The sequence below is a fragment of the Callionymus lyra genome, chromosome 9 (assembly GCF_982586985.1).
Source record: "Callionymus lyra chromosome 9, fCalLyr1.hap1.1, whole genome shotgun sequence".
NCBI lineage: Eukaryota > Metazoa > Chordata > Actinopteri > Syngnathiformes > Callionymidae > Callionymus > Callionymus lyra.
The window spans coordinates 10,374,105-10,386,721 of NC_141826.1; the positions used below are offsets into that span (position 1 = coordinate 10,374,105).

A 12,617-nucleotide genomic window follows, 5' to 3' on the forward strand; every position below is an offset into this window, starting at 1 on the left:
ACCTACTGATGTTTTTTTGTGACCCTAAAATGCTACTCTTCACCTGTATCAATTTGGTAACAACAAAACTGGACTAAAATGTTTCCTGGTTGACTACTTTTCGGAAATGACTCATTTGTGGGTGCGATGTGGGTGTTTAGGAGCATTTCATCATTCGCTGTCATCACAGAGGGTTTGATGGTTATCAACAAGTTGCTATGGTTGGATATGTTATGATAAATACAGCTCTCTCATTGATCAGGTGAAGTTCCATGATGGGACGTTGAGATGACTTACCTGGAACGACGAGATTATACCCACACTTGTAGTTTCGTTCCACCTTTTTTTTTGCACATGTCATCACCACTTTAGAGGAAGACAGTTTCCCAATTGAGGTATTTTTTTAATCACATATAGATGGTGCATGATAAAACATAGCATGATCCACTTGTGTCAGTCAAGTGTTACCATTCATGTTCAAACGAAGGCAGCAGCAGATATTCAAGACTTCCTTCTTAAATCTCATTCCATTGACGGCAACATTTTATGAGCTTTTTTTTAAAAGCTGGCTTTATATGACAAATTGATTAAGATCTTAAAAAAGTCTTCTCTGGGGGAAAATATACTTTATTCCGTGTCTTTATTATGCACTTTAATGGCAATATAAATCAATAAATATGTGTTAAATTAACTTAACAAACATCTTCCAAAAATAAGAACTGCAAAATCGTTAGAATCTTTTTCTACTTCATAACATCTTTGTGTTAAATGTTTCCCTACACATGGGGTCAGAAGTGGGATTTTCAGGTGATCCAAAGTGTACAAGAAGCATGTTGGTGATCTATTGACGGTGTAAAATAAAGGGCCGAGTGTCTCCACTGGGATGTGGATTAGTCCTCGTCATTCAAAGGGGCTCTCCACCTTCACAGACTTAATCTGAAAGTAAACCATGGGAATATTCCAACATATGTCCCGGCATTATGATTCACCCCTTTTCTTTAAAGGCCTTCAGCGTGACGGTCAGTCCTCCTTCATCACACACTTGAAACTCCTCCAACGAGTCGTCGGGAGGCGACTCAAGACACGAGGCTTCTTCTTCGTCTTCCTCGAAGTCATCCGGATACTCTGCATGTTGTGAAACCTCCGAGGATTCTGAGGAAGAAAGTGGTTGGAAAAGTGCTTACAGGTGGTTTTGAATATGGTTTGGAGATTGCGTGCGTACAGCTATCACGCGGGTATTCAAATATAGTAGAGGTGTCACAAGAAAAGAGTGTCTTTGAGGAACTTCAGAATGTCAGCTTTGGGCTGAAGTCATTTCAGGTCAAAATTTTCATGGTCCGTCATGTTGGCATTTGCAGGGGGAAATTTTTGTTCTACTGGTGATATTATTTTTATACAGGTGTTTAACAGTATTTAAATGACGGAAGAGTGAAGGATTTCAAGTGTGGGGGCCACAGCTCTACTTCATAAACCATCCAAATGAACCTCACCTTCTTCTCGAAACTTGTTTAAAAGTTATCATATTGTTGAACAGCTCAAATATATATATATAATCGCGGGGGCAGAAAGTGTAGAAACACATGCCAGACATAGGCAAAGTGTGTCCTAGGGGCCATATGAGGCCCTACTTTGGCCCAATTATCAAAAAAGAAAATTTCCTGACAGTTAAGTTTATTTTTGTATTGTATTAACTCTAAATACAACTTTCTTAATCCTTTGTTTCCAACTTTATTTTCTTTATCTCTGTTTCTTTTGTGAATACTTATTGAGCCTTAAAGTAATTTGAGTCAATATTTAGATCATATTTAGAAAATAAATATTTTATATAACTTTTTTTCTTTAGGAGAGGTTTCTACATATTTATTGGCGTAATTGTTAATTTTTTTCTAATCTTTTCTTACTTGCGTTTTTGGGCTCTTTACTTCGCCCCTCACAACAGTCACAGTACATTATGTAGCATTTGAGAAAGTTTAATTGCGCGCCACTGTCCTAAGCAATACAAGTGTTACTTTGCCTCTTAAAATAGTAACATTTTACAAATGTAACCGTTATGAATTGAGTTGCTGTTTAACTGTTACGTCGCCAAGTGTAGCCAGAAATAATATGTTCAATCTAACATAGAAATGGCTTCAGTAAGTTGACATTACCGTGACAGTCGCTCATCACAGGGGACATCTGTCGCTCATGAAATCCAGAGCTCCCTTCTTCATCAAAGTCCTCCGGATAAAGAGACTCAATGTGGGCGTCTTCCTCGATGCTCCTGGAGTCCTCTTCTGTTTCACTGCACAAGCTTTCTTCCATGATATGCTCATCTTTCACACAATTGACAGACTCCAGGTGTTCTTGGACACAAGGGGAGCTGACAATACTGGCAGCACTGGGTCTCTGTGCCGGGTTGAGGTGAAGCATCCTCTGGATCAAAAAGGCGACATGGTGGGAGTAATATCCACTGACAGGGTCGTACTCTCCTCTGGTGATCTTGCGGAAGAGACTGAGGAGGTTGTTGGCAGCAAAGGGAGGTCTGAGAGTGCAAAGCTCGTACAGCAGACACCCAAGAGCCCAGATATCAGACTTGGAGCTGTACGGGATGTCCTGACAAAGCTCTGGGCTGAGATAGTTGGGCGTTCCAACGCAGGTGGAGGCCATGTCCATCGTGCCGCTCATCACTCGAGAGATGCCAAAGTCTCCTAACTTTACAACTCCTGGTTTGGTGATCAGAACATTTGAGGTCTTGATGTCCCTGTGCAGTATCTTAAGAGCGTGGATGTGATCAAGAGCGAGGGCCACCTGCACAAACCAGCCCATGACGGTGCTCTCCAGGAAGAAGTTGTCCGGCCTCCTCTCTTTCACTTTGTCGTCCAGGGACCCGCCGTCGCAGTAGTCCATGACGATGTAAACAAATCCGTCGCCATGGTCAACGATGGCGTCGCTGCACTCCACGACGTGCGGGTGTTTCAGCCTCCGGATGATTTCTGCCTCCTGCAGAACGGCCGTCAGTTTCCTCGCTGCCGCCCCAGGAGAGAATTTGATCCTTTTCACAGCGTGAAGGCTCTCCAGCTCAGTGTGTCTCATCAGAAACACGTCGGCCGAAGACCCCCTTCCCAAGCACAATATCCTGTCATACTTCTCCATCGACTCTCACAGACAACGCAGTAAAGCAAAATTGCTAATCTGGTTGTTTGTACTCCAGTCCTGTTGCTATGGTAACCTATTGTTTGGACTGAAATCCGAGAAGGGTATGGTACTATTTCTTAACCGTTTGTGAGGTAGATTTGTTTCAGTTGTCTTTAGGCTGTAGTATGTACATTATCACTTTTCCTAAATCAAATTTATATATTTTTTATTAACATATTCTGTATCTGGAGCTTCTATTTGTGTTAGACCAACCATTTGCCAACACTTTTAATGCGTGGCTTGTGAAACTATTTCACAGATCATTGCAGGACTACAAATAATTAACATCTACTCTTGCTCACACACCAATACATGTGTTCAGGTGTGTGGTTTAGCACCTCAAATTAAGAAAATACATTTTAAACGTTCAAACTAAGATATTACTAATAGAGTATTATATGAAAAAAAGATTTACATCTCTTCCCTTGGTCTAGATAGGCGCTAGAAATAACCATTACTTACTTACTTACTTACTTGTTAATAAAAACAATAATGATGTCATGATGTAATTTGAAAACCATGCACTTACATTCACACTAAGCATTTTTCCAATTATTTCGACTGAAATTTGTTTTCGCATTATATATTTATCTCTCTAGTGATTTGAGAATTTTCCTTTTTTAATTAAATCATATCCACGGTTAAACGCTTTAAAAGTGTTTGTTATTATTTTAAGCATTTATTTATGTTATGTTTCTTAAAGATTGAAACATGATACACATGGATAATTATCATAATACATACTACACTTGATATTATAAATAGGTTTCTGGCCGTTAGACTGTGACGTATGTTCAACACGTGATAGTGTTGTGTTCGTTTGGTCGCAAACATCGCGAGAGTTGAAGTTGCGCGCAACCCTTCTGCGCAGCTATCACAACACATCCGCATGCTCATGAAACACTTTCAAAATCGAATATTTTCTTAAATATAATTCTTTATTCATCCCAGCAATGCCTCCGAAGAATAAAGGTGGTAAAGGTGCGAAAGGTAAATCGTGTTTTATTCTTCTTCGAACGTGCCATGTAAAGAAGCTAACACGTTTATGAAGTTAGCATTTTTGTTGTTTATTTGTCTACATATTGTTGTTGTTGTTGTTTGTGTTCCAGGAGGAGCTTCCGGGGGCGCAGAGGCTGATAAAAAAGACAAAACACCAAAAGGGGGAACGTCAGTGAAGGTATAGTATATATAGGTGTTCCAGGACTTGATAGTACAAAGTGCATTTATCAGATCATTGGACTGTGTCATTGTAAATCATTCATTTATTCTGTTTATAATCGAAACACACAGAAACCCGAGTCAACGTTTCAACAAAGTGTTTTTTTTACTCTGACTGGTTCCAGGACAACTCATCGGTCTGTCTGAAGATTATGCATGAATGATTCAGAAATTGTGTTTATAAAGTGAAAATGATCAACAGCTTAATATATTAATGATAATGAATTTAAAGTAATATAATAAAAAACTGTTATCACTACTTTCTGTTCCATCCATGGATAAAATGTATAACTATCAGATAAACTCTTGATTTTTTGGGAATTATCATTTTAAATCAACACCAACTCAAGGCAATTCAGACATTTTTACCAAAATAGTACTTGAAAATATTTACAAGCATATTTATTTTCTATCTCAGTAGAATTTTTTTTTTTAATGTATTTTGGAGAAATGTTATTATCTAGAATAAAATTGTATTAGTCTTAAGAAATATGATAACAGAAACATGATATAAATAATAGCCTTGTTTAGAATAATAAGTTACATTATTATCTAGTTTCTCCACCCAATTTTGTAGCCTTGATTCTCAATTTTCCCATGTTTGCATTTAAAAAGCCCTATTTTCACAATATATCAATATATCAATCACAATATCTTTGTTGTTTTTCTTTGATCTATGTTCTTTGTCTTTATCTTTAGACTTCGATTGTGTAATTGTGTTCTTTCTCTTTATTTCTCTTGTTCTTATTTTATTTTGATTTTTTTTTAAATTTATTTATAAAAAATTGCTGTATGTAAAAATAACAATTTCAATATAAAGATCAATAAAGTTTTACCTTACCTTACTTTACCTATATATAATAATAATAATAAAATAATGGCTGAAGATAATAATTAAAGCAAATGGAATTCATCTATGTGTATTTAATTTTCTAAGGTGCGGCACATCCTCTGTGAGAAACATGGAAAGTGCATGGAGGCTATGGAGAAGTTGAAGGCTGGAGTTCGATTCAGTGAAGTCGCCACACAATACAGTGAAGACAAAGCAAGACAAGGGGTGAGTTATGTAGATACTAGAAAGCAGACAAAAATATGGTAAGTAAGTGTCGACATGACACAAGGCAGAGTAAATACACAAGCTGCATTTTTATTCGATTTGCTGATTGAAACAGTGTCTTACATCTTTAAGTGCTTATACTCAAAATTTATGAAATCGTTTTTGTTACATAATTAATTTACACCTAGAAAGACTGTAATTTATGTGTTTCATTTCGTTAATTTAACTCTTAACTTAACTCTTTTTAAGGTGTTGAACTTGTGGTCAAAGATCAATCATATTTTATTCTTTTATTTTCACCGTAATGGGTTTTGAAAATAAAATATCAAAAGTCTCATGATAAATTAAACTGAACCATTGGAATTTGTATTTCATAAATATTCCTGTTAAAGATTAGTAGTTGAAGATTTGTTTTATCTTCTGTTACTCATAAACATGTATGACTTGCTGACATGTTGCTCGTACTACTGATCATTTCATATCAGTTGTAGGTAATGACACTTCCTACATTAGGTGTGAAAATGAGTTTCCATTTTGCTCATGGGTTTCCTGATGAATGTGGTGTGTTTGCTGACAGGGTGACCTTGGCTGGATGACACGAGGCTCAATGGTTGGGCCTTTCCAGGATGCTGCGTTTGCGCTATCTATCAGTTCCATGGACAAACCGGTTTATACAGACCCACCTGTGAAGACCAAATTCGGGTATCACATCATAATGGTAGAGGGGAAAAAGTGACCGGTGCAGAAATATATTCTTCAATCATGTCTCATTCTGTTGAAGACAAATGGAAAACTCTACCTGTGGACTGACCAGCATTGTTTGCTTTCTAAAATAAATGATCTCAATTCACTGCTAAATACTTTTGTTTTCATGAAATAAAATCTTCTTTTGGCCTCTGTTTGCATATTTGAAATACTCAGATTGTTGTGTTAGTTTAAGAAATCACTCTGTGGCAAATTTCAGTTCATTTTACTTGTACTCACTCCTAACGTACGCCACACAAAGAAGCAGCGTGATTAAGAAGTGTTGTATTTTATGATTTTTATATATAGTTATACACTTTGACAACTATCATATAAAATTACCATTTTATCATCTTATTGTGTAATTATTTTTATATATATTAAGTAACATGATGAATTACTTAAAATAATCTATAATGTGTTTAGTTTCTTTGATGAATGTCACTCACAATAATATACTATCAAAGGACCATTGTGCAACTTTTAAACCGATTGAAATAACTGAATAAATGAGGTTGATTTTGTTAATAGAGTAGTTTCTTTTTATTAATATAAGTATGCATGTTTCCGATCACAGTGAAAATTAAAATTATTGAAGATCAGTGAGCAGAGAAGCAGAATGAGTGCATGAATGCTCCTGCCCAGGTGCAAAACAAATAGACTCAAGGACTCATTCATTCTTCGGGCTATTAAATTGTACAATTCTGAGTTCGGGGGCAGGAGTGGAGTGAAAGTATCTGGATGTTCTATTCTATGTTAGTCTTTGTGTCCTTTGTCTTTGTTGTTTTTCTTTGATCTATGTTCTTTGTCTTTATCTTTAGACTTAGATTGTGTCATCTTGTTCTTTCTCTTTATGTTCTTGTTCTTATTTTATTTTGATTTATTTTTTATTTTTCATGACAAATTGCTGTATTTTCTGTGGCTATTGGAAAAAAACAATTTACCTTACTTTATATTATCTATATAATTTTATTTGAAATTCAAGTGGAATGGCTCTGGGAAGGTGAATAAACAGAGATACATCCTTTTTAATGCAACACTCATTTCAATTTAATACAATTTTCCATGTCAGGTTAAAGATTCTAAATCAAAATAAAAGAGGAACAAGTCCCTTCCCTGCCGCCAGGTGGCAGTAGTCCTCCGAGCCCTTGACAGCGGTTATCAGGAAAAGACGCTCGCTGATTCACTGGCGAGTTAAGATGGCGGCGCCAGAGGAGCCAGAATTATCTCAAGCGCAGACGGAAAAACTCCTCCAGTTTCAGGTATACCACCCCAATTCAACACCCTTTCCCACATCTTCTTAATTTGACAGGTCATTGGTCTATTGTTGATCGTAGAACCGTGTTGGCAGATGACAAAAGCCAGTTTCAAAGGCTTTTCGCTCAGTCAACTTCGATGTGGCCAACTTGAGCTAGCAGGGAAAGCTAACGTTGCTCAGCTAAATTAGCTAACTTCCAGAAACAACGGGCGGATTCGGAATTATTAGTCACCAATTTTCCCTTTTCCCATCGAGACAGGTCCCCGTTGAATAAGTCATTTGTCAAAAATAAAGTTTGAAACACTCGTAATTTTGTAATTTGCCAGCTCATCTAACCCGGTTTCCCCTTAGCTGTGTAACTAGCGTTAGCAGTTTAGATGAGGCTGTCACAAGTTTATGATTGACATGTCTACGTGACCGTAACACCATTGAAACGTAAATAATCAAAACAATTGTGTCTTTTTTCAAGTGTACATTACTAATGATACTAATGATGCTATATTATAGATAGCATCACGCCATCATCGGACAGTTTTTTTTCTTTATGGTTTGAAAGATGGGTGTTGTTGTTTACTTCGTTTCCTTTAGTTCAACAACACTAACAAACATTTATGATACGTCTTTAAAACTCAGAAGATAATCCTACCTGTGTGCATCTTTTATAGGATTACTATGTGGTTTCAGTTTCATAATTATCCACACAATGACGTAGACCGACATACAGACAGATGCATTGTTTTTTCCAGCTCACAGCAACACAGGCGATGGATTCATAAGAACAAGAACGAAGCGCAATTAAAAATAATGAAATGAAAAAATCGAAGTAAAAAGAACATTTAACTGAAATTACTTGCGGTCTTTTGGAATGCAATTAATACTTAAAATGCTTTCTATGAGCTTACACTGAAGTTGTACAAATAATGGGGCATGGCAGCCATCATTAATTTACGTTGGTGTTCTGGAGTCAGTATCAGAAACTTGTGTTGACGGTGTTCTAAACAAAACAGGATGTTTTTTTGTGTGAGTAATAATGGGCTTTGTTCATACAACAAGTTCCTTAAAGTTAGAGACTTCTGGGATTGATAAACCTAGATGCTAGACCAATCACAGCATATCAAGATTTAATCTCCATAAAAATGGAGTGTTTTTCAGTGGGTGGGGCTTAGGCACATTTTCTAATATCATAAGTATAAACAGACACATACTGATGAGTACAATCGAGATCCAAGATCAATGTAGGAGACCTAAAAGACTCCTAGCGTGGAGGTGTTCTGCTCTAGATTCTCCCTTTAGCAGTTTGGTTAAATTAAGTTTTATTTATCTGCAAAAATGAGTTAAAAGGATGAGCTGAAACTCAATGAAGCAAATGAACAAATGATTGTCTTATTTTGCAGGACCTCACTGGTTTGGAATCGATGGACCAATGTCGTCGTACTTTAGAGCAACATAATTGGAACATAGAGGTATATTTTTAATTCATACAATTATTAAATATTGTGTTCTTTTTGCCTGATGAATTAATATTTTGCCCTTCGCTCTGGCTTCAGTCTGCAGTACAAGACAGACTGAATGAGCAGGAAGGCGTTCCCAGTGTGTTCAACCCTCCACCACCAAGACCACTACAGGTCAACACAGCTGACCACAGAGTATATAGTTACATTGTCTCAAGGCCTCAACCGAGGGTGAGTTTGATTTATAATTCATATAAAGTGCCAACTAGGCCCTAAAATGTTCCCCATTTAATTGACATTTTTCCTTCTGTCATTAGGGTTTACTAGGATGGAGTTACTACTTGATAATGCTACCGTTCAGATTTACGTATTATACCATTCTGGATATATTCAGGTATTCAAGAGTCTAAATGTATTTATTTGAAGCCCCATTGCTTTACTTAATTATTTATTTTGTTGAAGGTTTGCACTGCGATTCATCAGGACAGATCCTCGAGGCCGTGTCACAGACCCAGTGGGTGATGTTGTGTCTTTTATTCATAATTTTGAGGAGCAGTACGGTCGGGCACACCCAGTGTTTTACCAGGGGACATACAGCCAGGTTAGTAAGAAGATCTGGAAAAAAACTATATATATATATATATATATATATATATATATATATTTAAACTAGTTATCCATGGACAGATATTTGGTTGTTTTGTTTTTATCCTAAATGAGATGCCTCTCTCTCTCTCTCTCCTTTTTGGCCCTGATGTATATAGGCGCTGAATGATGCCAAACGAGAACTCCGCTTCCTGTTAGTGTACCTTCATGGAGACGATCATCAAGACACGGATGAATTCTGCCGGTAATTTACCTGTGTAGCTCTGAGCGTGTTGTGGGTCCTCGTGCTAATGCTTAGATGGTAGATGTTAAATTTTGTTCTGGTGATTTGCTTATTTTTTTTGCTTCTCTGCAGATCCACGTTATGCACAGAAGAAGTCATAACTTTCCTCAACACACGGACTCTCTTCTGGGCATGTTCCACCAGCAGACCAGAAGGCTACAGAGGTGTGATCATTTATACTTTCGGTTTTACTCAAACCTGATTTTTTTTTTTTCTTGTGAGGTTCATTGTCTAAAATAGTTTGACTACGATTTGTTCAAGTGTCACAAGCGCTGAGGGAAAACACCTACCCATTCCTGGCCATGATCATGCTGAAGGATCGCAAGATGACTGTGGTGGGTCGACTGGAGGGTCTCATTCTGCCGGAGGACTTCATAAATCAACTCATCTTCATCATGGACGCCAATCAACCATATCTGATGTCGGAACGACTTGAACGGTACAGACTTGAGCTTATGTTCATCTTGATGACTGTCTTTCATGTTGAAATGGTTAACAATTGGCAGCAAATGTTTTTAAAAGAGTTGAACAAACTCGACTGATTTGACAGCAGATGTGAGAGATCTGATAAACACTTGATTGTACCCAGAAGAAACATTGAGTCATTTTTTCATCTGTTGTTTCTATGGTCACCTCTCAGGGAGGAGCGGAGTCAGACGCAGGTGCTGAGGCAGCAGCAGGACGAGGCGTATCTGGCGTCTCTGCTGGCCGACCAGGAGAAAGACCGAAAGAAGCGTGAGGAAGAGGAGCAGAAGAGGATGGAGGAGGAGAAGGTCCGACAGGGTGTCCTCGCGGAGGAGAGGAGGCGACGAGTGAGTCACCATGTTTAGCATAAAGCTAGCAGACGTCACTAGTTTCCTGTGAATTTCTCTCTTCCTTTTTTCAGTCGACAAAAATGTATTTATTGTGCTCATCCGGTTATTCATCTATTAACAAGTTGTCGTTTGCATTTTTTCACTTCACTTTCACTTTCCCAGAGAAAACTCATTCCCTGTTTATGTTAACAATATTGTTATACAGTGTTTTTTTATTTTATTTTCTTCGACATGTGTGCACCGACTTATACTCTCATTATTTTACATTTCAGTCCTTTTTGTACATCAATATTTTCACTCCGATGTATGAAAATATAGTACTTTTGAATAAAAACGCAACCCCTTTTGTATCGTAGTATTAGGCGATTGTAGGCGAAAGAATTTTTACATACTTTATTACATTTGTATTGGAGTACTACTTGTACTGGAGACCACTAAAGCACTTTTAATGGATTACTATTGTGTAATAATGTAATGTTTTTTCATTATTTATCTTGTACATTCTCTCTAAATTGTCTTCCCCTTCTCTTTTCACCTGGTATCACTCGTCTATTTTTCCTATGGAAAACCTCAATGGCGTGCGTTTATTAAGCATGTTGCTCATATTAACAGGAATTAAATGTTTTTTCTTTCAATGTCTTTCTTCTGGATGCTAGACGCTAGAAGAAGAGAAGGAGCGCAAGTCTGAATGTCTACCGCCGGAACCTCCTGCAGACGACCCAGACAGCGTCAAAATAGTGTTCAAGCTGCCCAACGACACGCGGGTAGAGAGACGTTTCCTCTTCGGCCAGTCTCTCACAGTGAGTACCAGGGTCCGACGTGACGTGGATCTGTCGGCCTGACCGCCCCTTCTTCCTCCTCACAGGTTATATACGACTTCCTGTTCTCGTTGAAAGAAAGCCCTGAGAAGTTCCAGATCATTACAAACTTTCCTCGCCGAGTGCTGCCCTGCCTCCCCACCGAAGAGCAGCCCAACCCTCCCACGCTAAAGGAGGCGGGACTCAGTCGCACCGAGGTCCTTTTTGTTCAGGACCTTACGGACGATTAAACGCAGAGACTCCTCTTCCTCTCATTCTCACCCACGCCGTTCTCGTCAAGAAGGCCACGTCACGCACACGGTTGTTGAGATCCAAGTCCTAACCTGGAAGATGATAATCCACCCTAACAACCTCTCAATGTTTCAGTTACAGGGTTCCCAATAGCCTGAAAGTCTGACGATTAAACATGTTTCTTTAAGTCCTTCTTTAACTTATCAGTGAACTGGCCACAAGGTGGCGGCGCAGCTGTTCTTTCTAAACTCGGTCCAGTTTATTTATTAGCACCTGCTGCTGCAGAGTGTCTTTTACTCCAAGACTGTTGGGCTGTTCCTGCCTTAAGTTGATCTTCTCTTCCACAACCTGCTTCACTGATGTTCTGACCAGAAGGGAACTATGGGAACCCTGTTTTTATTGAGCCATGGTGTGTACGTACATTAGATATTTAAAAAAACCTGAAACTTATCCTTTATATTTTAACGAGAAAAAATGTTCAAGCACAGGTCCACGATGTTCTTTGAGGTCTGAGAGGCCAAAGCTGTTCCATGTGGCTCCATCTAGAGGTCTCCGTGCGCCTGTGCATTGATGCCATTTTTGCCTGTAACATCTCGATGGGCTATTGTAAAGATGTAATTTCTCAATTATAAATTAAAAGAATGTTTTAAAAACAAGAATTCACATATTTTGACACAGAACACTTACTTCTGATGCTGCCTGTTTTAAATGTTGTATTACACTGCAAGTACAAGTTTTATACAAAGGTAATCAAGTAAATTGATTACAAACATCCTTTGATCCAACAGTTATCAAGTACAAAAAGTAACCATGTACAAAAGTTAGAGTAAAAATACTGTACTACAAAAGTAAATTGGGATTTAAGTAAATATTCAAGTACAAAAAAGTATTTAATACAACAGTAGAATTACTCAAGTATTAGGATACAAAAGTAATCAAGTATAAATGGAGAACAAGTAGTTGATACTAAATTATTTGAGTAC

General features: G+C 37.9%; 3 protein-coding genes across 3 annotated transcripts; 2 read left to right on the forward strand and 1 right to left on the reverse strand.

The window, feature by feature from the left end:
- Positions 1-369: 369 nt before the first annotated feature.
- nek12 (NIMA-related kinase 12) lies at positions 370-3,111 on the reverse strand. The gene is made up of 2 exons (XM_087798877.1): positions 2,127-3,111; positions 370-1,131 (listed from the first exon to the last, which is right to left on the reverse strand). The coding sequence occupies exons 1-2, from the start codon at positions 3,109-3,111 to the stop codon at positions 965-967; spliced, it is 1,152 nt and encodes a 383-aa protein (XP_087655003.1). The 3' UTR covers positions 370-964.
- An 895-nt stretch (positions 3,112-4,006) lies between these two features.
- pin4 (protein (peptidylprolyl cis/trans isomerase) NIMA-interacting, 4 (parvulin)) lies at positions 4,007-6,322 on the forward strand. The gene is made up of 4 exons (XM_087798878.1): positions 4,007-4,143; positions 4,263-4,330; positions 5,309-5,428; positions 6,006-6,322. The coding sequence occupies exons 1-4, from the start codon at positions 4,107-4,109 to the stop codon at positions 6,162-6,164; spliced, it is 384 nt and encodes a 127-aa protein (XP_087655004.1). The 5' UTR covers positions 4,007-4,106; the 3' UTR covers positions 6,165-6,322.
- A 970-nt stretch (positions 6,323-7,292) lies between these two features.
- On the forward strand, positions 7,293-12,293 carry faf2 (Fas associated factor family member 2). The gene is made up of 11 exons (XM_087799402.1): positions 7,293-7,434; positions 8,825-8,893; positions 8,978-9,112; positions 9,199-9,275; positions 9,344-9,482; positions 9,646-9,731; positions 9,843-9,934; positions 10,032-10,209; positions 10,411-10,582; positions 11,242-11,385; positions 11,451-12,293. The coding sequence occupies exons 1-11, from the start codon at positions 7,372-7,374 to the stop codon at positions 11,631-11,633; spliced, it is 1,338 nt and encodes a 445-aa protein (XP_087655528.1). The 5' UTR covers positions 7,293-7,371; the 3' UTR covers positions 11,634-12,293.
- Positions 12,294-12,617: the final 324 nt, after the last annotated feature.